Below are 24,909 nucleotides of genomic sequence, written 5' to 3' on the forward strand. Positions count from 1 at the left end.
AAAAGCTAGGGTGGTAAAGCTTTTAGAGGTGATCCCACATGAATCCTGTATTACATCAGGACAATCTTCTCTGTTCTATTTCAGTCTGCCGAGCAAAATGAGGCATCTGGAATTAAGCTTGCACCACCATCACTTTGCTTGTGATCAAAGTCATAGTGTTATTTTTATAGCTCATGTCCTAAATATGTGCTAGGTCAGTTTTCTTCTCTCTCATTTTGGGCTGTCTCAGTTTAAGTTAAAGCATACTCATCAATTTCTCGTACATGTTACGAGTGTTTCTTCCTTTTCCTGATATTTTTCAGGTCTTCGCATGAAACCAGAGACCCAGACTGTAACTGCTGTAACCTGACAATTTGATTTGAAATGGAGAGCATTACGCAGTTGTTCAACGATTTGTGCGAAGCACACTTGACAGGTTTGCCATGGAAGGTCCACCTGGGCAGGCGGAAGATCAGCAAGAGAAGGGCTAAGCAAAATCTGAAAAGGGTTGCTTATAATGCCCTGTTCATAAACCTTTTTCAAGATGAGGCTCGAAAGCTGCAATCAAACATTTCCAGGCTTCCAGTGAAAAACAAAATTTTGATGCTGTCTTTCAACTTGAGAGTTGGTGGCCTAGGTGCTCAAGCGGATAGACTGGAGAATCTTGTGGAGGAACTGGAAACAGCTGAATGCTTACCGTTTACTGAAGTTAATTCTGTCTTGGATCTCTTAGTACAGCTTGCTGGAACAGGTCCTCCTCAGCTTGTACCACAAAAAAAGGACTATTTTCTGAACAACAAATATGTTGGGAGAAATGTCAAATATCAGGGTTATGATTATTATGATGTAAGTGTATTTGAAGCCGATATACAATCTCTAATAACAAACGAAGAATGTCAGTTCAATGACACAATTCAAAAGACGCTTCAGATAATGGAGGCTGCGCCTGGCACTGGACTCCCTGCCATAGGGTTGTTCTCACAGAACTATCCTGCTGGTGACAGGTTTGAGAAAGAAACGCGGGTCTCGCTCTTCGGTGCTCTTGTCCATAGCCGTACGTATGATATGGACATCAAGTTGGATTTACCGCCAGTGCCTGACAATGCAGATTTGTCTGGACTTGCAATTAAAGTATGGTATCATTTGTTTTGGACTTAAGAGTGTATGCATGTTTTCAATATGCCACTTTGAAACTATAGTTTAAAATGTAGGTAGTCATTTAATTTGCAATAGAAACATACAGTGTTGGAATTTAAGATGGAGCAGGGATCCTTTTCTTTGCTGAGAGCCAGATAAGCTTTTTGGATACAGAGATGTATGATAACCAAAACCTTGGTCCTGTCCTATAACTGTGTAAAAAAACATCATGTGGCCCTACGCTTTATGAAGCTAAGCCATCAGGTATATCGGTGCCTTCCCCACCTGAGTCATCTTTTGCTTGCATTTTTGCCTGCTTTGTATATTGAACTCTTTTGCGTTGTTGTTTACTTGTTACTGTTCAGACTGACTGCATATGCATTTCTGTCTGAATGTATGTGTTTTGCTGTTCAGATGACATTACCTAACTTGTTGTATTTTATTCTTGGCTTGTACTTTAAAACCTTTTTTTCAGTTGTTATATTTCATTGAACCTCCTAGTTCCTACTGTCCTTCTACCTTTTCAGTGTGTACAGTTTCTACTGTATCTTTTTTTGCCCTTTTGCTGTCCATTCTGTTTTTCTTTCTTTCCATTTTCACTGTGTGTAGGTAGGTTTTTTATACTTTTACTTATACTTTTAATCTTCATTTTGTTTCCTCTACTTAACATATGGATAGCTCTTGCAATTCCCTTAACTCAGGGTCTTAATTGAAACTTGAAGGCAGACACATTAAAAAAAAAACAAACCCTGTGCCATTCAGTGTGCACATGTGGATGTAAGTCGTAACTGAGGGGAGGCAGAACCTTTTTGAGTAAGTGCTGTACTCCTTCCATCAGACTGGAAAAATTGTGATTTCTTGAAGAACATGCTGCTTTTTATGTGGGTGTGATTGTCTTTTACTAAAGTTGAGTACTATTCTGCATGTACAACTCCTGTTGAGTGGGAGTTAAGGATGTGGCGTATACACTGTTTGGACACCTGCAGATTTTCTGCATATGGATAAGCATAAGGGAACAAACTATGTTAGTTATAGTTAACAAAATGTTTACAAATTTGAAGAATTAGGGCCTGGATCATTTGCTCAAATGAAATACTGAGTAGTATGATTTTATTAGTGTTACATATTGTTGAATATCCAGACCTCAGATTCTCAATTTGTAGAACTATATGCTTACCAAAGGAGTAAGTTTCAAGTTTAACACCGACAAACTTAGTATATTATTTTGATGGTGATTGTTGCTGTATGTATAGGCATTAATACCCATAGCAACTTATCAAATGAAAAGAGTGCTTACAGAAAAAACTTAAAATAGATATAAAGGGAGGGTGGATGATACAGGTTGAGTCATGTAGAGTCACTTGATCATGAATGATAGCAGAACATCTTCTTTATTAGCATATGTTTCTTCAGTAAAATGTTTTCATGTATAACATTTGAACTCTCTCTGACAGGTTCCCCAAAGTATAGACCAGTCAGAAGATGAGGGATTCCAGTCAGCATCCAATCTGACTCCTGATTCTCAGTCAGAGCCAAGCATGACTCCAGACATAGACTTGTGGGATGCAGTGCTTACATATGGACCCAGCAAACGAAGATGTTGGGAAAGAATTGGATAGTATGTGTCTGATGTTACTGGCAAACTTACTATGCATCATATGCAAATGTATGAAGGTGCATTTCATCTTAGTTCCAAATGACCAGTATAAAAAGTAAAATGTGTATGTTTAATTCACAGAATTCAATATACTGCATTAATGATTGAGAAAGGAATAAAGGTCGTGCAGTTTCAACAAACTAGTTCTTAGATTGCAGCTGTTTTATAGGAAAAGGTAAAACAAAACCATCTTTGTCAAAAACACTGAAGGGATTATGGGAACACTTGCTGTTTGTGTGAAATGCAGCATTTTTCTAACTAATCTGACTCCTTATGCACTATGCAATTTATCTCAGTCTAAAATGATTCCATATTTTCAGTTTCAAAAGAGAAAGTGGTAGTTGTAAAGCACTAGAATAATTAAACCCACATCTGCCAGTATTGTACAGTATTGTATTCCTTTTCCCTGTCCGCAACCAAAACATAAATTATTAGAACAGATTTCTTGATGGTGTAATTAGACTTGTAGTTCTTTTGGCTGTTGAGTAGAAGATGCATCTCCTGAGAGAAGGCTCTATATAGCCCTGTTAAAGCTTCCTTCCCTAAAATGGAAGGGAAAAAAAAAAAAAGGCAGATATGGCAGGTATCTTCCTTACATTCCTGACAGACAGTGGTGTGCCTGATTCTTGGAGAAACTTTGCTCTGTATGTTTTAAGTAATAATCTAGTGATGTGTCTGTTGCAGTGTTATACAATGTTTTTTCAACTCTGAGCCTGAGAAGCTCAGAAGTTCCCTGATCTGATTTTTTCAAAGCCACTGTAGCACACTCTAGCTTTGTTCCTAGTACTAGACAGTTTTTCTTGCTACCATTTAGACTGTAAGGATCTTAGAGTCAAATATAGACCATATGCCTGACAGCTTTCATGTAATACATGCTACCAGAATTCAGAATTTTTGGAAGAATTGGAAGGAGAAATTGTTTTGGAGGGGATAGTAATCCTCACTGGGAAGAGCTAAAATGTGTTAATACAAGTCATTACAGCATTTTGAGCCTATTGCTCTTTAACATATTTGAATATTAGTAGTACATGGCCCCTAGAAATCTGGTATATATTGACCTCATTTTCCTAATGTGAAAACTGCGCCAGGGAAGGCCACAAAAGAAGCTGGTAATTCTCTGCCAAGGTTTCTGTCTCTGAACTGATGTTCAAATTATCTACCTATTTCTTTACGGTACTGAGTTTGGGCTACAGTTTCATTGACTGAATGCACATTCTCTTGAAAATGTACTATATTACTAGTAGCTTTTTCTGTGGTCAGTACTGGCTGTGTAAAATTCTGAAATGCCTTTTTTTCTTTAGGAGATATATTTCCTTCTTTTCATATAATCACCTTGTGATGTTGTGTTTACTCTGACACAGCCCACCTGGTAAAAAAGAGGAACCGTATCTTACTGAAGCTGGGAGAGAAGCTTTTGACAAATTTTACAAACTTCGAGAAGGGGAATTGCAACTCTTTAGTAATACTGTACTTCAGCTTCCACAGCTTGTGCTAATGAAAGAACCTGAACTGGTTAAGGATGTCTTGAATGTCCTCATTGGTGTGGTATCCGCTACATTTTCGCTCAATCAGGTATGGAAGATTTTTAACTGCGCTTCTTAGTCGCATCTTTTTCTTTTTTTCTTTGTAGAGGTTTCCTCTTCAATACATTTCTTTTGAGATCTTGCAGTTGTGGATACAGTTAAGAACTTGAATGTGACCTAATGGCAATAAGGCGGTATTTATGTATTGCAATAATAATGTTATTGCAATAGCCTGAGAGTATTTGTAGTCCTCTAAGTGAAAATAGGTTTATGAATACTTGAAAATAGTTGTGTAAATAGTTTTGTAGATTGGATTTTCTTTAAGGAATTAGATAAGGAGTCTTATTCCATATATTTGAAAATACCATTCAAACTCCTGAAATTTTGCTACAATTTAATACGTTTATCACACTGTCCTAGCTATATAGTATCAGTCACCAGAGTATCTAAACTGAAAATTTGTCTGCTGTTATTTTTGTGTGTAAATGTTTGCTATTTTAAATCAGAATACAGCTATGAAATATATGGATCTGCCTTTTTTTTTCCTCCCTATATCCTTTTAGGCTGCTCAGACATTTGTGATAAAGGAGGGGGTATATGTATCTGGAACTTCACCAGAGACAATGCACAACCTACTCTCGGAAGTTGCAGAGTATGGAACCTATTACACGCGACTAAGTCGTTTTTCTCTTCAGCCAGTTTTAGATTCTTCATATAGCAAAGGACTTGTGTTTCAGGTAAAACAATTGTGTTAAATCATCTAGATTTAATGGGCCAGTTATCTTAGGTAGAGAAGGTAACTTTGATTTCGTGTAAAGCTGCAATTTCTACATTCTGCAAAACTGCAAAGCATTTTAAGTGTAATGCTCATCCCAGGTCAGCAATGAACAGTGCCAGTGTGTTTAAATAACAGCTCTGTGTGCTTAGAGCTTGCTTGCACTGAAACACATGGTAAAAGGTCTTCATTACCTGAAGTATGATTTGTTTAGTCATGTTGTTTTGTTGAGGACTAAAGGAATATCATTATTAGACGTTTTAAAAACCTTACATACTTATACATTAAGTTGTATAAAATCAAAATACAAGAACTTTCTTAATACAGTATGTATATATATAATATATATTTTTAAAAAATAAAAATTTAAATAGAGAAATATGATGTTTAATAGCTTTAATTACTTTTTCTCAGTTCAGAATTAAGTGCAAATTTTCCCTGTCAGTCCTCTATATTATGTTGAACTGTATGTACACTGTGTAATATCAGGTGATTTCATCTCTTTCTAATGCACAGAATTAAGTTAGGATTGGTTATGAAAATTTATTCTTTCTGAATATTTGATTTACAGCAATGTTAATAGAAATTGAATAAGAAGGTCTCTCTCCTTGTCTTGTTAGAAAAAGTTCTAGTTGAGTTTTTTTCCATTATTCAATTTAGGCATGAAAGTAAGGAAGCAGGTTTCCCTAGGTTCATATTATAGCTGTTAGAGAAGAAGGAGCTCCTTAAAGGGCAATTCAAAGAAGCTGAACCAAGATGCTTTATTACACTGTGCGTGGCTACACACTCTGTGCATTGGATGCATAAAGAGTATAGAGGAGTCATCTGGCTGATTTGAATGTCTGAAGTTGCATGGACTCTTACTTTCCCCTTACTTTGGTATACAACTCCCTCTTACCTGCACGTGCAAATTATTTTAGTAAAAGGTTTGTTTTCATGCTGATGCAATTGATGTGCAACGTAGATAGACTATTAACAGCTTTAACAGTAAGACTTTAAATATTTTCTGTTGATACTAGGCATTCACAAGTGGGCTGAGAAAGTATCTTCAATATTACCGAGCCTGTGTTTTGTCAACACCTCCTACTTTAAGTCTTCTAACAATCAGCTTTCTCTTCAGAAAATTAGGTCGTCAGTTGAGGTAAGAGAAGAATATTAAATATTTAAGCTTTTCATAGCAGAAAAAATGCAATTATTTCTTCATATACACTAAAAGAGACAATATTACGTGGGCATTCTTACATAGTTTTCCAGTATTTTTCCTCTGTTTTAACAGATATAAAGAAAGATTTCTTTATATCCAGAAGATTCTGGGGCAAACATGTAAGGTCTTTGTATTCAGTTTCTTTGTTATCCCTGGTATCATTCAGCTGATACAGTAAGGTGGTTGTATGATATTCAGCTTTAGCAAAGTTCATCACTCTGATCTCAGACTTCCGGTTGAAATTGTTACATATGTTTTAATATTGTTTTTTAGGTATTTAGCTGAACTTTGTGGCATAGGAACAACAGCACTGGGGATCAGTGGTGGAGCTGGTGCTTCATTTCCTACGGTGATAATTAATTTGATGTTTTTGTGTTTGGTTTGGGTTACAGTGTTAATATTCTTCAAAGTTAGGTATGATTTTACTTATAATATTTAGTGTTGGTCTCTCTGCTACCAAAGATGTGACCTTGAACCTCCAGTTAGAATGCCATGATCCTTTCTCCAGATATTTTAAAATTTGGAATTTTGTCCTGTGTTTTCAATTCCTAAGGTAAACAAGGGGCCCAAAATAAGCCTTAGAGTGCATTTCATTTCGTTCTAAAGATGTTTGTAGCAAGTCAAATGAAGCCAACTCTAAACATACCTGTTTCCCTCCAGTGACTATAAAGTGAGCTTGAGGTAACTACCTCAGATAAAGTGATCCTAACTGCAGATAGCTAGAGGAAGTGAGATGAATCCTGCCTTCTGTGTCTGGTGAAACATGTAAAGCTGTGTATTTATGAGTCTTTTGTTATTAAAGTTGTAGTGAAATTTGTTGCCTAATACTAGAGTATTTTTCAATTTTTTTTAGGGTGTTAAATTGCTTTCATATCTGTACAAAGAGGCTCTCAACAACTGTAGCAATGAGCATTATCCAGTTCTTCTGTCTTTGTTGAAGACGAGCTGTGAACCGTACACAAGGTGCGTCCATACTGTTCTCTACATAATTGTGTTTAAGAGCAGTTCTGAATTAGTGATCTGGTGAGTAACTCTGCTAATTTAACAATGGCTTTTAACATTTTCAGAGAAAATACAAGATGTGGCTGTATCTGCAAAATACATATTAAAATTAATTCATTTTGCTGAATCCTTCTTTCCCTCTCTTTTCCAGCTCAGTATAACATAAGGGGTTTATGTGTGACTAGATGAGTAAATAAATACATGTAAATAAGACTTCTTTCTTGCTGCTGGTTCTGGAAATTCATACTGGAATATAAGACTTGGATAAACTTCTATATTTTTTCTTCTCATACCTGTAGTAAAATTCTGAAACTGGCAACTAACAGGTTTCTCTTGGTGTTGCACAAAATGGGAAAGTTCATGCTTATTTCCACTGTCTTTTTCTTGGGGGCTTTTCAGTAAGCAAAAATAAAAATAAAAAAAAAATCTGTTGTTCATTAAGCAGATGTAACTAACTAACAATAGGAAGTAGAGTTCCTTGGATTGCAACAGTTTTGTTAAGCAGTGCACATCAATTTAGAAATTGTTGTTTATAGGCTTCTGAAGAGATGCTAAATTTTTTAAAATAGCTATTTATAGGGATTGTAGCTGTAGTCCATCATCAGTTTACAATGATACTTAATAGATGTAATGATACTAGAAAGAGAAAACCAAAATCTGTCAAAATGCTCTAAATTTAAGATTCCTCCCATGGCCACCCTTCTTGTTTTTTCTTCCTTCTACATAAAATGTTCTTTGGAGAAATTTAATTTCAGTTTTACCAGAAGACTCATTGAAATATCTTCACAGCTCCTGCCCTGCAACTTATAGAAGGTAGTCAGATTTCTGAAATACCAAAGGCAGGATGTCATGGCATCACAAGGAACCTAAAAAATATGAAAGTATGCTTACTAGTATGTGATACTTACAGCGTTGACTCCTAAATTTGTTGCAGATCTGTATCGAAACATCAATCATATACAATTAGGGCTGCCATGGAAGGCGGCCTCCATTATCTGCAAAAAGTGTTATCCCACTTACTTATTAACCTGAAGGAAATTATATCACAGAAGTTGTTGCTCAAGTAAATCATAGAAACATCAGATTTAACACTTTAAAAGTTTTTAACTTTTTACTTACAACCTTAAAATTGAATGGTGGTTTCTGTGCTAAATGCTTCCTGTTTGTTACACTGACCCAACGTCTAGAAACAGTGTTAGTATTGCAACTAGTACAAAAAGAAAAGATTAGCTTCAAGGTGCTCTGCTCCGAGCCTTTTTATCTACAGCTTCAGATAGTTGTATTTTTTTATTTCTTCAAAAGTATGGTTTCACACAGAGGCAATATGAAAAAGCACGAATAAATATTCCAATATAGTAGTTCTCGTTATTGCATGTATATTAACAATGTCTCTAGGTCTGGGGAAAAAGTGCTTGGTATTGCACCTTTGTTTTATACCCTTTTAGTTTCTCCCTGCTTAAGTTACCTCTCTTTAAAATAAATCCTTCCTGTTTATCTCTCCCTATGCTTTTGATGTGCTGCAAAGATGTCTAGAAATTTTTAATATATACTTCGTAAATTAATATACAGAAATAAAAAGATTGTTTTAATTAAGGCAACGTTCTTTCATCTTAACTAATTATCACTGCAATGTTCTATATAAAGATGGTTTCTTTTAAGAAAAATGTAGAGACACAGTCCTGTGTGTATCTTTAAATATCAGTGTGAAAGCACTTAATTGCTGTTTTTTATCCTGTCTATAGCTTGTGTGTTTTGATGTTGTAAAGAATATACTTACATATACTTACTATACAAACATAATGTTTGGTTATAAGAAAGTTACGAAGGCAAAAGGATTGATTTTCAGTATTGTACAATTATATTTTTTTTTTAGATTTATCTATGATTGGGTATACAGTGGTGTATTCAGAGATGTTTATGGAGAATTTATGATCCAGGTGAATGAGGATTATCTTTGTTTCAGAGGTACAGTACGTATATGGAGCATTTCTAGTTTATATAATTTTTGCTGTTAATTAAATAATTAAAAATATATACTTTCATCTTTTTGTTTGATATGTAGATAAACATTACTGGACTCATGGTTATGTTTTGATTTCAAAAGAAGTAGAAGATTGTGTCCCTGTTTTTCTTAAACATATTGCTAATGATGTATACATATGTGGGAAAACCATAAACTTGCTGAAATTGTGCTGTCCTAGGGTAAGTTTTGGTTTGATTCCTTCCTATTACATTGAGAAAATCATGTCTCTTTAGAGCAAGTTTCTAGGTTTTTAGCAAATTCGCTCCTTTATTGAAAACTGGTATTGCATAAGTAGGATATTGATTCATGAAAGGCAATTACTTGCTCTCAGATACTTGTGAGCTGATTATCCACTCTACTTGCTAACACCTCGCTGCAGAAATATAAGTTTTTAACAGCATCAAATTTAATATATCCAATGCACGTGCTATATTTCTTATTTTCCTTTGTATTGAAAGCAGAAATGTTTTAGGCTTCCAAGCAAGTGCCTTCCATTTTCACACAACTCACACTACTATTTTTTGGTTTAAAGATGCCTCACTTAGCAGGTCTTGACTCAGTTCTGCATAGCTCTTGTATTTCAGCTCTATCACTACGTTTCCAAGAAGCGCTTAAATAGTTCTGTTTATTCATATTTTGTGGAACGAGTCTTGTCCTTGATAAGAAAAACATGTTAAACTACTTTGTGTCTTTCCTCTTCTCTATATATGTCTAACAGTGAAACAACCACAGAGGTGTCTACAGGCACTCTTTCCCAAGTAACTAGTATTCTCTTTCTTTTTAAGATCAGAGCTGCCCAGTCTTGACAGAGCTGAGCAGCTCAGTATCAGATGCCTGATATCTCAAGTGAGATGACCCTCTGGTAGTTCTCCTGAGTCTGCTCTGATAAGCATTCTCAAGCCATGACTCAGGTGTCCCAGTAGTACTAGGCTTTTTATAAAACACTGTCAGCCATCATTTCCATTATAAATTACAGCTTTATCAGTCACTAACACAGTATCTTAATAGATAGAACATTCCCCCAGGATGTGGGGCACCGAGGTTCAATCATCTTCCATCTCTCTGAGAGTGCCAGTCACATTTCATCCCTTTCCATGATAATGCCGTAAACAGCTGGCTCTTCTCTTTTGCTTAGGCTAGCACAGTCCCAGGAACACAGCTCTGGGCATCACATCTTCTGGCTCTTTACCGGTAGACTGGGGAATCCAGTGTGAGCATGCTTGTGTGCTCCTATTTATTTATTTTATTTTTTTTTTTTTAAAGCTCACTTACCTGTTTTCTGCACTGAGTAGAACAGCTTCAGAGATTTAGGAATGTTGAGGTGGAGCAGAAAGACCTAAGATACTTAGCTTAGAGAATATGTGATAGCACTCTTGTGCTGTGCAGTGGCCATATTTTTGAGAGTTATGTCTTGTGTAGAGCGCTCTCCTGTAGCTTCCAGACAGTTCCTATTAAGTGGGGATCTGCGGGGGCATATAAGTGAACAAAACCTAATTTTTGATAGGAGAGATGCATTCAGCACTGAGTTACTCAGGTTCAGTTAATTTGGATATTCAGAAAAGCAAAATTTTAGGCATTTAGAACATTACTAGTATAAACGTATGTATCAGATTTTAGATTCCTGTCCAGTTCAGTGGGAAAGAGGCGACCTTGAGAATTTGACCTGTGATCCAAGTTCTGGAACATTACACCTCTGTCTCCTACTTTGAATGATACAAATGCTAAAACCAATGATATTATTAAAAATTTTAGATCCTGTGTGGAGGCTTGTTTCAGTATCTTGAAGCACTGCTAAGTTAAAAAAAAATATAATGTGAGTTATAATTAACATGTTACAATTTTAAAAATGTATTTAAAAGGAAATTTATCATTTTTCAGCATTATATATGTTGGTCAGATATACCTGTTCCCCGGATTTCAGTTATTTTTTCGCTTGAGGAGCTCAAAGAAATAGAGAGAGATTGTGCAGTGTACGTAGGTCGAATGGAAAGAATTGCCCGGTACAGTTCCATAAGCAAGGAGGAAAAGGTAAATGAATAAAAGAATAAAGACCTTATTGTTGGGATTTTTTTTTTAAATACTCATTTTTCATTTTTGTTATAACTTTGAAAGAATTTGTATTCATGGTCAGAATTTTTTCATTGGTCAATTGCTGTTTGAATTGTTACCACAGCAAACAAACTTATTTAATATAACTTTTAAAAGTATAGGTGGTGTGTTGTCATTTGTTGGCATTTTCATATATTAAATGAGTTTTGGACTTCGTCTTAGTTCTTTGCAGCAGCAAATTTGCCCTCCTACTGAAAAGTACTGAAAAGATTGTTAGATTCTAATTTAACAAATGTGACAAGCTAATTAGTAACCAGATAAGACTCTTTTTGTAATTTGCATAGCTAATTGTTTTTTCAGAACTCTTTTAGTTATAAAGAGACAACTGTCTTTCAGATGCCATCAATGTAGTGCATATATCGGATGGATTTGGTTTGTTTTAAGGTCTGGAGTATTAACTTTCAATATTAGTTTATAGACTTTCCATTTAATTAATTGCTTTATTCCTATTTCTGTACTGTAATCGTAGATTAATAACAATTATAAAGTGTGCACCTGTCTTTGCAACAGTGTATTTTCAAGTCTAAAATAACAGAAAAAATTCCCATCTGCATTTTTGTTTGGGGTTTTTTTTTAGGATTTGCGCATGGAAATAGCCAAACAAGAGTTAATTGTTCATGCTCGAGAAACTGCTAGCAAAGTACTAAAAGCCATTAATGGTAAGTTGTGGTGGTGTTTCATGTGTTTTCTAGTGGGTTTGCTAATGTAAACTAACAATATCTTTATTGTAATGCAGATCGACAAATATCAGAACGAATGGCTTTGGATACAAAGAAACGGGAACAGTTTCAGAAGCTGAAAGAGCAATTTGCAAAAGACCAAGAGGTATTTCTCTGTGTGTTTCTAAAGGCCAACTGTATTTCTTAGGCAAATAATTGAAAGGCTATCTTGATATATTGTACTGAAGTTGTATGAATAGTTCATGGGGTACAAATAAGAGCTTCTTGCATATGTGTGTGTTACAGCTGGTATTGAGTGGCTTTTAAAAGTGTTAAATATTTATGCAGCGTCGCCTTGCAATAAAGCAAGAGGAGATTGATGATGATTTCAGCTATGCCCGAGAGCTCAGAGAGAGAGAAAAAAGACTGAAAGCTTTAGAAGAAGAACTGGAAAAAAAGGCAAGGTAAATGTATCTGAGTAGTCTCCCAAAGCTTAGATACTCCAAAACCATCATAAAGACCTCAGGAAAAATTACTGTATATTAAAAGTTACAGTACTAGCAGTTCCTAGACATTGCCCTACAAGGGTAATGTTTGCAGTTAAAAGAGGGATGTAAGGATTTTTGGTAATCTATGAGCAATTTTGTGATTTAAGAATGGTTAGTGGCCCAAAAATCTGGGACCCACTGATTTGCACCAACCCTATCCAGTCTGGTTTTTATTATTATCAGAATTTCAGGAAAAAATTTAACTATATCTTACCATTAAAAGCTGACCCCACAGCAAAAATGGTCACATGTATGTCAAAGCAGAAGTAAAAAGCAGACAGAGGAGTTAGATTGTTAATTATTTGAATTGCTCTTGTGCATCTAGTTGTATTCCACTTTCTTCTGTTACCTCTAAAAATACTTAAGATAAATGAGTGACCTACTAAGAATAGTTACAGAAATACATATTGACTAAGAATACAGTCCTGTTTTCTCCACCTGTTTCTTCTCTGTGATTGAAGCCTCTGGCTTCTGCTTTTAAAAAATTGCTTCTTAGTTCTGAAGTGCTAAAAGGTCTTATTCTTTAGAAGGGAGATGAAAATCAGTATGCGAAAATCTGTGACTTAGCTTTATTTTTACCTTCATTTAGGCAAGAATTAATTGACCATTATAGCAAACTTTCTGATGATGCAGCCCGTAGGGAACAAAGAGCATTATGGAAAATCCAGCGACACAAGTTGGAAACAGCCCGTCTTAAGTTTCTATTAGAAGATCAAAAACGCATCGAGGTATCTTCTGAAAAAATTTAAGAAATGTAGTTTAGAAAATTCGGTACTTATCTTCAAGACTTTTGGTTTTGTCATTCTTACTTACAGGAAATGCTTGAAAAACTTCCAGATGGAAGCTACAGGAGAAAATTAGATATTATTCCTTATAAACAGTGCCAGTTGGCTTTAGATAAAAACCCTGTTGTGAAAGATCCACATTCACAGGTGAGTTTATTTTCTTACATAAACTCCAGGTTGCTGTTCCAAGTTTCCCTCAAGGGAGTTCATTTCGTGGTTCATTTCAGTTCAGTAAACACAAGGTTCTCTGTAAGAGCAGGGTGAGTAGTTATCACATTATTTGTAGTACATCTGAAAAATTGGAAAATTTTACATTTTATGTGTAATAAAGCGGTACCCTAATAAGTAGCTTGATTATGTGACTAGCCATACAGTGTAATAATTATTTCTTTTTCAGGTGTCATCTGTGAAACCTCTGCATTCTAATGAGACAGTTGGCAGAAAAGAATCTGAGCCTGGACTGGAATGTGATACTTCTGCTGACAAAGCACTGCCCATGCCAGAGCTGACAACTAATAATGCTGATCAGCATTTTCAGCCTAAAGCAGCAGGATCTGAAAGCAGTCTCCAAAGTTCAGAGAAAGTGTGCAGTCCTCTATACAGCGCTGATTCCTTGCCTGAATCGAATGTGAATATAGAAGATTTCTTATCAAAGCCACAAGATGAACAACCTGTTGCCATTAGCGTACAAAGATCTTTGCTAGATGAAGCATTCCAAAATATTAACTCAGATCTTTCTGAGACTTCTCAAGTAAGTGAAAATCAGCCTGTCTGGAGAGGAGCACTGGAAGGAGAAGACAATGCACCATTGCATCAGCCAAACGAGTATGATTTTAATACAGTTCTCAGACCATCTGCAGCGTGGCAGGGACATGTTAGAGTTGGAGAAAATGTATTTGATGTGGAGTACAGAAGGCCTCGGTGGAATATTCATGGACACGCATCTGATGCCAACATTAGAGTGGGAGAATATGTACCTCATGTGGACACTTACCAGCCACATTCAAGTCCTTATGGGCATTCTTCAGACTCCCATATAAAAATCAGCAGCTATACTTCTGAAGTTGAATCTAGCCGGCCCCGATGGAATATTCATGGGCATGTTTCTGAAGCTCATATTAAAATTGGGGAATATGCTTCAGAGGTAGAGCCCTCAAGGCCTAGGTGGAACATTCATGGACATGCTTCAGAAGCCAATATTAAGATTGGAGAGTATGTGTCAAATGTAGCTCCTACAAGGCCTCGATGGAACATCCATGGTCATGCATCTGCTGCCAATATCAAGATTGGTGAAAATGTGTCAGAGGTGGTCTCAGCTAGACCTCGTTGGAACATCCATGGGCATGCTTCACAGTCGCACATCAAAATTGGAGAACTGGTTTCAGATACAGAGCCTTTGAAGTCTCGTTGGAGCCCGTTTGGTCACGCATCCCAGTCAAGCATCCAAATAGGGAAGTGGGCCCCATCTACAGAAAATGATCCAATACCTCATCGTAAAACCATTTCTGGTCCTTCATCTGACTCCACAGTTCAGACACTTCTGTACAGTGAGGAATTATCTCCTGCTGAAGGGAGCAGAAAGGAAGCAAAACCGTCACAAGTTAAGGAATCTTTACCACAGTCGCAGTCATCTGACAGTGTTCCAGTCTTTCCTGATGCTAATATTAAAGATGACAAGAAAGAAAATATAATGGAAGAGAAACAAGAAGGTAAAATAAAATTAAGTTTATTCAGTCAACATTTGTTTAAGGGCTCATGAAAGTAACTGTAAATGTTTATGTTCAAAATGCGTACCTATTACTTAATGCCTTGCATAACTTTTCAGACACTGTTAGAATTCAGAGGAAAGAATTTGAGCTTAGTCTTGTCTCCTATATACAAAAAAAAGAGCATTAAAAAAATTCTAGTCTGAAACTTCATGAAACAGGACCTCGTGTGATCTTGAGTAGAGAACGTGCATAGAACTGCCTGGGTGGGACTGTGGGAAGGGACTGTTATTGGGGTGGTTGTTTCTGTGATAGGCTGTAGAGAAATTTTGAAGAACTTCAGGAGCAGATCTGAAGTATGAACTAAGTATTATAAGCAGGTCTAAGTAAATGCTGTCTTTAATTTACTTGTAATTACAGTAATTGCAAATGTGGTCAACAAGGACCCTTCTCCAGATTCCTCAGAGGGCTTACAGGTAAGAAACAAAGTAGTTGTCAAGAAGACTTCCTTTTCCTTCGAAGGATTAAACAGACTGGTAGTTAAGGTAATAAGTTTCTGTCCTAATAGTAATCACTGTAATACCATCCTGTTCTTACAGGTCAGAAAAGTACAGGTGAGTAAGCTGTTTTATTTTCAGTTGGAACAACTAGTCAATTACCTGTAAGAACACATTAAGTGTGAGTAGACAAAGCCAGCATCTCTCATAAAATTTGTCCATTTTTTGTTTTAGGCAGAAGAACCTGAAAAAGCAATTCCACAAGATACTGTGCCTCAAGAAACTTTATTTTCTGAAGCTAATGCTTGCAAGACTAAGGAGGAGGAAGGGGGAGAGGAAGATACATGGAAGAAAGAACAAGCTTATTTGAGAGCCTTATCGGATCAGTATTGTATTGAAAAATATCAAGATAGTTATGATTTGATGTGTGAGTAGAACTGTTGGAACAGTAGATCAATAGAAGATGTGGTAAACTTGAGCAAGAAAGCTGAGTGCCAGAAAAAAATACCTGAATTACCAGTAAATTACCGCTATTATGAACTGCAGTAGTCAAAACAATTTGCTTTAGGCACAAAGATGAGAAATACATTTTGACACATTATGACTTTCTAACCTAGAGGGATTTGTAGAGTTTAATAGAAACAGATTATCAAATTGCTTAAATATAATAACTTACAATATTTATATATTTTTAAATTTAGCAGAACTACCAGTTTCTCATCTCTTGCATCATGTGATACCAAGATCGTACACTTTTCCTGTGGATCCTATGGTACAGTCAGCAACAGATGAAACGGCTGTACAGCTGAGTGAGCTCTTATCTCTGCCAGTGCTGATGAAACGTTCTATTACTGCTCCACTTGTGTCTCAGTGAGTATTTGTTAGAAATAGTGAATCCATAATTTAGCAATTAATGTCAAGTTCTTTATTAGTTCTTTTTCGAGACAAGAGTTGCACATAGATCTGTTCTCTTAAATTCTTTCTTTGCTCCCAGAAGTGGTTCAGTGGATGGTCCATTACTAACTAAAAAGTTCAGATTTACATTATAAATAGTAACGTAAAATTATATTTTTATGTGTAAATTAAAAATTTGAAGGTCTATCTGAAATACAAGGGCTTGGGGGAAGTGTTTGCTCTCAGACTTGTGGATTATGCAGCAGTGGTTTTGACACCATTGGTTTTCCTGTTCTTTTGAAAAGGAGGTGTATTATTTATGATGTTTGTGCTAGTTTTTATTTGGCAGATGAAAGATAATGAGAAAAAAAAGAAAAATCTTTTGATTATGTGAAAGCTCATGCATATTGATCAGGATATATTTTATATTTCTGTGGGAACTCCAGCTTCAAGGCTGTTTTGAAGTTTAATAGAAGCTGTTCTTGTTACTATTGGAATATATAGGGTAATCACATATATGTTGGACCATTTTATTAGTATATCTAATGGTATTTTAAAGAAAAGGTTTTGTTATTATGTACAAGATTAGCTTCTGTCATGAAAATGGTTATTCACAGATGTGTTGAAATGCTTCCTGGTTTGGAATCTACTTTGTTATAAGTTTGGATTTCCATTTACTAACTCTTGAGTATGCTATACTCAAAGTTTGGTGCAATGTAGAAAGATGTAATTATCTAACTTAGTTGTAAAAATCCAGATTGGCTGCCAGAATGATCGGTATACAGATTCATGTATTCAGCAAAGCAAAGTAAGCGAGCCTGAGTTGTGTGCTGGCAGAATTAGCCTATCCCTGATATGCAAGTTAAATATTTAAAGCTAGCTTGAATACTTACACGATATTGCAAACTATAGTATAGACCTGTCCTCAATATCTAGTGTCAGAGCTTTACCATTAGGATATTCTTCTCAGGGATTTAATAGTCTTTCTTAATCTGTTTGTGTAGGTGACAGAGATAAGACGGAAGGCTGTTGATAAAATGTTGCTCCAGGCCCAGCAGCATATTCTAAAGATCGTTATATGTAGCCAGTCTTAAAATACTTCCCCAGTACTGTTCAAAACCCACTTATCTGAAGTGGTAGGTTTTAATTCTGGCATATTCTGGATGAAGATTTTTTTTACTCTTTTTTTTTTTTTTTTTTTTTCTTATGTGAATATCAGCCTGTCTTGGATATCAGTTAAGTACTGGAGCATTAATCTGATGTAGCCACAGCTGAATGTTAACAGTAAGGAAGGGGTTGCTTGTAAGAATAATACCTTTTCTGTGTTTTTATTCTTAGCGTTTCTCTTGTGAACAAAGCAATAGTTGATTACTACTTTGTGGAACTGAATGTTGAGAAGCATTTTGAAGCACTGAGACACTTTTTGTTAATGGAAGATGGGGAGTTTGCACAGTCGCTCAGTGACCTGTTGTTTGAGAAGGTATTTGCTTTGTTGTCTTAACCCTTGGTTTTGGGTTGTCTGCTTTAGCTTGACACCTCTGGATTAATTTGGATGGGAATGAGGGAATGGTGTGAATTGGAATCCGGGCTTGTGCTGTTTTCATCTTTTGTGCTGTGTCGAGAAGCCTTGTAGCAAGGAACTCTGTTAACATTGGAAGGTCTTTGCTTGGAAGGGATGCCCATGCCCAAGGAAGTCCCAAGGAAGAGAGTAATATTTCCTACTGCTAATCCCAGCAATTGAGAGTACAAGGATTTGGCATATTGAGGATAATAATTTCAAAATTTGACAGATAAGCAGTCATGAAAGGGTATTTCACTCTTTCCTGTGAAAACTGCTGCACGATTGCTTTGTCCCCTCCCATCTGCTGGCAGCAAGGCTGAAAGAGCCTGTTGCTGTTTGCTAAAATCCTGTGGAAAGGCCTGTCTTGCAAAATACCTACTCTTACCTCGAATATCCTATAGAGCAGAGGGGAGGGCATCTGAAGAGAGTGCTGGGCCCTCTGATGAGACAATATTTTCATGACTTACCCCTGTGTTCGTGGGGAAGACAGTAAGGTAGGAGGGATAGCCTGGGTTAATATAGCTGGTTGCCAGTGGAGATACATGGCTGTAGGATAGTTAATGCATTTCTCTGAATCCTAAGAATGCTTTAGACCCTACTAGGGAAAGCACTTGGGGATTTAGACTCGATGAATAGCTTTATTTGTAAACCTCTGAGGGTGCTGAGTTGATGAGATAGGCAGATTGGAGTCAGATAGATAATACCAGTCCTGTCACTGGCTTTCTGCCCCACTAAAGCCTAAAGGCTCTATTCCCTGCAGTAGGGATGTGTAGCAGCTCCTGAAGCACAGCAAACTGCAGTCCAACATACCAAAATAAATCAGTACAGGTATGAGATTACCTTCATGCTGTGAATAGCAAATAGATCAGAATTTGCTTCTTGTACTGTTTATGCATCCCTACGGCAGAAGTAGAAACTGCCAATCAGAATGGTGGAGCAAGGCAGGATAGTCACCACTTTACCATTCTGCTTTAATTCACCTGTGTTCAGGAGCTAAGGCTCTCTATTAATCCTGTGTAATTAGGATATTTTTTTTTTTACACCTAGCTTGGATCAGGACAAACACCTGGTGAATTGCTGAATCCACTGGTTCTTAATTCTATCCTAAATAAAGCATTACAGTACAGTCTTCATGGTGACACCCAGCTTGCTTCCAATCTTTCTTTTGCCCTCAAGTATCTTCCAGAAGTGTTCAAGCCCAATGCACCTGATGCTCTGAGTTGCTTAGAGCTAAGGTACAAGGTAAGAAAGCATGGAGAAAGGTAGAATACTGCAATTATACCGTGGTTCTTATGTACCATGGTAGAGTGAATATGTTATTAATAATGGAATACCTTTAAGAATGGAGTAATAAAATTGTATAATGGAAATTACAGGATTTACTTAGCTTGGCCGTTGCATTACATTATTAAAATACAGATATTAATTTGTATGTATGTCCCTGAAATACTTGTATTTGAAATATTCTTATAATTTCTAACAGAATAATGTAGTATGATCAGCACTGTTACTTCTTTTAGGTTGACTGGCCTCTGAACATTGTCATTACTGAGAGCTGCATGAATAAATACAACAAGATCTTCTCCTTTTTGCTTCAGCTGAAGCACATGGTGTGGACTCTCAAGGATGTTTGGTTTCACTTAAAACGCACTGGTAAGTATGAGTGAACTAGAGAGCGTCCTGTTTAAAATGCTTTTAGCACCCTGTGCTACACAATTGCTTATAAACAGTCATGTCAAGCTTCAAAAGCCACAATTTTTTGAAGAAATTTCCTTGGCATTTTAAACAGACTCTACTAACAGAACCCTTCATTCCTTTAAAAATCCTGATTTTAGACAGTCTTTGTGGGTGCTGATGATAATATATTTCTGTTTTTATTTTCAGCTTTAGTGAGTCGTGCATCAAATTCTGTTCAGTTTCGACAGCTCCAGCTGTATAAACATGAAATGCAGCATTTTGTGAAAGTTATTCAAGGTTACATTGCTAATCAGATTCTTCATGTTACATGGTGTGAATTTGGAAACAAACTGTCTTCTGTAGGCAACCTGGAAGAAATTCACAGAACACATGCTGAATACCTCAACAAAGCAATCTTCAGGTAACCTACCATACCTCTTTTTACTTCAAATATTTAAGTTAATGGAGCGGCCAGTCTAGCCTAATGTATTTGTGCAAAACTGACTTCTACCTGACATACTAAGTAGTCTTTACATATGAAAGTGTTCTTATGTAAGAGAAACAAACTTCATGGCACGTTATGAGGTCCATACTTTGATGCTTTTTCTCAGCTACCCATCCTCTTCATTTGCCCAGACTCCTTGGAGTTGCTTCCAGCTCCTGTTCACCCTGCCTCTGCAAGCTTCAGGACAGCTGTCAAGCTGCTTGACTCAGGACAGCTCTAACCTGAAGACTAAGGGCACACTTACCACAGTTCTGGTTTTCTTTCACCCCATCCTTGTCATAGCCTTTGTAAATGAATGCTGTTTCATTCAGCATGAGTAGTGTGCACGAGTAAGCCTAGCTGAAGGACTGTAAAATGCTTCTTCTGTACGTGGTATATGCCTTTAATATATGTGCAGTGGCCAGGACTGGACTTTGAAGGAACAAATGTGACCTGATGCCTCTGTTCAGATTTATGAGCAGTGCAAGAGACAGCTGTCTCTTAGGCATCGCAAGCTTTTAGCCCTTTGGTTACTAGGCAGAAGGTTGCTGTGAATAAGAGGAGAGGAGCTAGGGTTTATTTGATTTCTTCTTAAAGAGTATACACTGGAATGATAACGTGGGGAGATGGAGGGAGAAGAGATGATAACAGAAATTACAAACAAGAAAAGAAATCTGTCCTTTCATGTCTCTCTCTTTCAGTTTTAATTAGAAAAAACTTGCCTAAAGCTGCTGTTTGGATACCAGATGATGGGATGAGAGGGGATTAAAGTTTAAGGAGACTCAGAGCATGATAATGTTTTTAAATGTCATCTCTTTTGCAAATGCAGATGTCATTCTAGAAGTCAGATACACCAGTGCAAATATCAGTTTCTTGGAAGAGCAAGCAAACTATGTTAGGTTTAGGCACCTTTTTTAAAATCACCATTGCAATTGGCTGCAGTATTGTGGATTTTTTTTAAGCAATTAAAGAGGAAACCTAAAGGATTGTCACCCCTTTGTATTTGTCTTCCTACAACCAATAAATTATGTCAACTACATTTCTAAAGTTGTTTTTGTTCTGTTAGGGGTCTGTTGACAGAGAAGGCAGCCCCTGTGATGAACATCATACATAGCATCTTCAGCCTTATTTTGAAGTTCCGCAGCCAGCTGATCTCTCAGTCATGGAGCTTCGATGCAGGGAAACAAATGGCTGTTCATCCCAACTTTGGTCTGATGCAGCAGTCATACAATACCTTCAAGTATTACTCCCACTTCTTATTCAAAGGTAAGAAATTGCATAAATTCTAGATAGAAGAAAAAGTCAACTGACAACTGAAAAAATTACAGAGGTTTTGGAAGTATAACGTAAAAGTAGGAAGATTTGTGTACTTAGCGTGTGTTAGAAAACGTAGTTCTCAAATGAAAACTGCATTATTGTGGTTTGCAAAGATCTACATATCCATCAATTAAAATGTCCACACAAGAAATCTAACAGATATCCCAAAACTGACCATAAGTTTTTGCTAATTTGCAAAGTATTTGGTATTTAGCTCTCTGTATGTACTTACATTTTTCTTTTCTCTGGAATTGAGTTCTGGAACTTTTTATTGGCAGCAATGCGAGATAGTTAGATACCACTTATATCTAAAATTACTTCTATCTGCATTAGTTGAGTATTACCATTGTTATGAGATTTGAAAATTCTGATTCCCGTGTTGGACTCAAGCTCAGAGAGCCTCCTAGCACTAGTTGGAGCTTATATCCAGTGCTCCAGGGAAGTGTGCTTCAACTGCACAGATCATTTGCCAGATTTTCGTTCCTTTAACATGATAAAAATTTCTTCTCACCATCAGCTTAGTCTATAATGTGAAGAAATGGTTATCTGTCTGTCCTCTCAATTTCTCTTTCAGATCTTGCTTCTGTTTTTAGTACAAGTTACTTATCCTTCCCCTGAGTACAAAGGTGGTTCACAGGGTTTGGGTTGTTTTTTTAGAAAACTCTTAGTTTCTGAAGGAAGTGCAACTGTTTTCCTTAGATCTATTTTTCTAGAATATTTTCTAGTCAGACTATATTCTTCAGGAAATGAGCTGCCCTTTTTATTCTTTAAGGGTGTCCAAAAATGGTGTCAAAGGACCAAAAACAGATATTTCAGGATGAGTTAGAATGGCTGCTTCCAAATTCTACAGGAAGTCAGAACACTTCTGGGAGCCACCTAAGCCCATACTACGAGATCTATGGTTGCTTCATGGACAGAGATTAATAGACCATTCCGTAAGGAAATCTGCTGAGTGACCTAGTTCCTTACACCCTCTTTATTAAGCACTACAAAACAAATGTGTGCTTGTTCTTCTACACTTGTACCTTCAGTCACTGTGTATTGTAAAATGCTCTTTCACAATGGGTTGATCCAGAATCCATTGAAAGCCAATACAAAGTAGTCTGGACTTCAATGGCTTTGGCTCAGGCCCTAACTTCTAACTATACACTTTCCCTTCTTCCTTGCATGTTACTGCTGCTTGCTAATTCCCTTTATATTAGTGCATGGGATGTTTATGAGCTTAGGGAGTTTCTATTGCCTTTTTTCCTTTGTTACTAAGGATGTTTAGAGCGGTCAGTTTGTTCATTCATAGAGCTTGTGGGGTTTGTCCCAGGAATTTCTCTTTGGTTTTCTCTCTCACAATGGACTTTGCTCAAGAAAACTTCAGCAGACCTTCTTCTTTCACAGAGCTCACCAGAGGACCTAAACATGCTTCCTGGTCAGTTGAAATTATGATAAAAACACACTGTCTTATTGTGAAAGCAACTTGAGAAAGCATTTCCTTATTGGAATAATACAGTTTCACTTAGAACTGACATGTAATCTTGCTTTTGCATCTTATTTGAAATAGTTTGTAATTCCAGAAAGAGATACTGGACATTTCTTATGCAAAAATATACATTTGTTTCTATTGTCTTCCAATTCCTGCATTAGGCTTTTTTTTTTTTTAAATTAAAATGCACAGATACTGTCAAGGCTGACTTCAGAATATTAATCTTAGTTGAAGCTTATTTTATTTTTTGTTTTTCTTCCAGTGGTAACAAAGCTTGTAAATAGAGGATACCAACCACATCTGGAGGACTTTCTACTGCGAATCAACTTTAATAACTACTATAAGGATAACTGAACTCTATCGAGTAAGGATCACTGATAGCATGGTAAAACAGAAACAGATAAACCTATATGCTTATGATTTATAGAAGCGTATGCAAATGCCATGCAAGAGGCATTTTTCTTCAGTGAAATAACCCGCCATCTAGTAGCTTGAAGAATATAACCACCACATACAGAGAATGATGCTTCTTAAAATCCACCACACCTACCCGTTGTTTGATCTGCTGAGAATTGATGTTGTCATTATTGCAAAGATAGAAAAGCTGAGTGCCTGGTCTTAACAGGGGAGAGAGTGCAAAACTGTATATCTGTGAATGTGTAAATGTTGTATTTTCAGTGTTGTGAATTCCCTCCAATGTAAATACATGTATGTGAAATAAATTAACAGATACTTTCTAAAACTGTTGAGAGATGAGTATGAGGTACAACTGTTCAGACAGACAGAAGTACCTATTATTATTTCATGTGTTTTATTTTCAAACTGATATTAATTCTGAATCTAAACATAACTAATTTCTTCAAGGCTATTAGTCACAGTGGAAGAGAGCACGATAAAACCACCTTGTGCTAAGGAGACCTGCTAGGAGATACAGTATTTGACTATTCAAGCACTTGGTAATTGTTGGATCACTTGTGCCAAACTTAGTTTCCTTATCCCTGATTTAAGCTATACACCTGATTTTGTGGTGATTATGTAAAACACCTAAAACAGAAATTCAGCATCACTGAAGTGAAACAAAGCTCTAATTCCAAATATATTCCAACTGCTGCTTTCAACTGCAGGATCACATTTTCAATTTCCTAATAATTTTCCTTTTCTTTGTTTTCTTTTTTTTTCTTCTATATCATGAAAAGAGACAATTGAACTTAAAACTTCATGGTAGAGGCAAGTCTGCCTCAAGAGAGGCAGTCTGCTTTGAAATATGTTGATTTTGAGATCCTGGAGTCACAGTTGCTTAAAATGTGGATATATTCATCAGGAGCTCATTGTCTGATTAGCGGCCACTCATTTAAAAGTACAGGCACAGCTAGCATATTACCAGTACTATGGAATACTGAATATGATTATTTTCTGATGATGTGTAGGCAGTTTTATGATTTTTTTTTTTTTTTCTGAAATAGAAATTAAGCATTAGAGTCAGAATATACCAACTGTAAAGTTGACCTGAGCGTTTCTGCTCCTGCTCTGGTACCAAAGTCAGTACAAAAATGTGGTAATGCACAGTTGTAACACACATCGTCTATGCTGTTTCTTTATCTGTGCTGTATTTAATTAACTAGCTTCCTTCTGTTCTATAGACTAGGAGATTGAAAGAGCAAGTGGCTCACAGATTGAGCTGTTTTGTTGCCTGGGCAGGCAGAGAGCTGTTTGTTTACCTGAGTTGCTCTTTAGGAACTTATAAGGCCAGGTGTGTATCTGCAAGCTTGCCTTCTGTTGCAGGCTGATGCCTTGTCCTGACGCCTGACTCCCCACTAGAGAGCAGCCACACACCTTCTGCAGGGGGCAAGTCGCTGCTGTTTGGGACCTTGGAGCTTGGCACTACAGCGTAACTGTAG

General features: G+C 36.6%; 1 protein-coding gene across 2 annotated transcripts; it reads left to right on the top strand.

Moving 5' to 3' along the window:
• The first annotated feature begins 352 nt into the window (after positions 1-352).
• TUBGCP6 (tubulin gamma complex associated protein 6) lies at positions 353-23,742 on the top strand. Of its 2 annotated transcripts, XM_050913423.1 has the most exons (25): positions 353-1,110; positions 2,571-2,734; positions 4,135-4,345; positions 4,860-5,033; positions 6,091-6,212; positions 6,549-6,624; positions 7,129-7,238; positions 9,151-9,242; positions 9,340-9,479; positions 11,179-11,328; positions 11,987-12,068; positions 12,146-12,234; positions 12,417-12,532; positions 13,206-13,344; positions 13,432-13,548; positions 13,799-15,110; positions 15,528-15,583; positions 15,839-16,031; positions 16,306-16,474; positions 17,837-17,978; positions 19,107-19,301; positions 19,580-19,712; positions 19,944-20,157; positions 21,287-21,486; positions 23,274-23,742. In XM_050913423.1, exons 1-25 carry the CDS (start codon positions 364-366, stop codon positions 23,363-23,365), a joined length of 5,235 nt encoding a protein of 1,744 aa, XP_050769380.1. In that variant the 5' UTR covers positions 353-363; the 3' UTR covers positions 23,366-23,742. The 2 variants fall into 2 exon arrangements, with proteins under 2 accessions (XP_050769380.1, XP_050769388.1); XM_050913431.1 differs by lacking the exons at positions 17,837-17,978; positions 19,107-19,301; positions 19,580-19,712; ... (1 more) ...; positions 21,287-21,486; positions 23,274-23,742 and adding an exon at positions 17,503-17,568.
• The last annotated feature ends 1,167 nt before the right edge of the window (positions 23,743-24,909 follow it).

Source organism: Gymnogyps californianus, chromosome 1 (assembly GCF_018139145.2).
Source record: "Gymnogyps californianus isolate 813 chromosome 1, ASM1813914v2, whole genome shotgun sequence".
NCBI lineage: Eukaryota > Metazoa > Chordata > Aves > Accipitriformes > Cathartidae > Gymnogyps > Gymnogyps californianus.

Coding starts and splice junctions, on each gene's coding strand:
- TUBGCP6 (XM_050913423.1), top strand. CDS start 364: ATGGAGAGCATTACGCAGTTGTTCAACGATTTGTGCGAAGCACACTTG. Junction 11,329..11,986: donor CCATAAGCAAGGAGGAAAAG/GTAAATGAATAA, acceptor GTTTTTTTTTAG/GATTTGCGCATGGAAATAGC. Junction 16,032..16,305: donor AGATAGTTATGATTTGATGT/GTGAGTAGAACT, acceptor TTTTAAATTTAG/CAGAACTACCAGTTTCTCAT.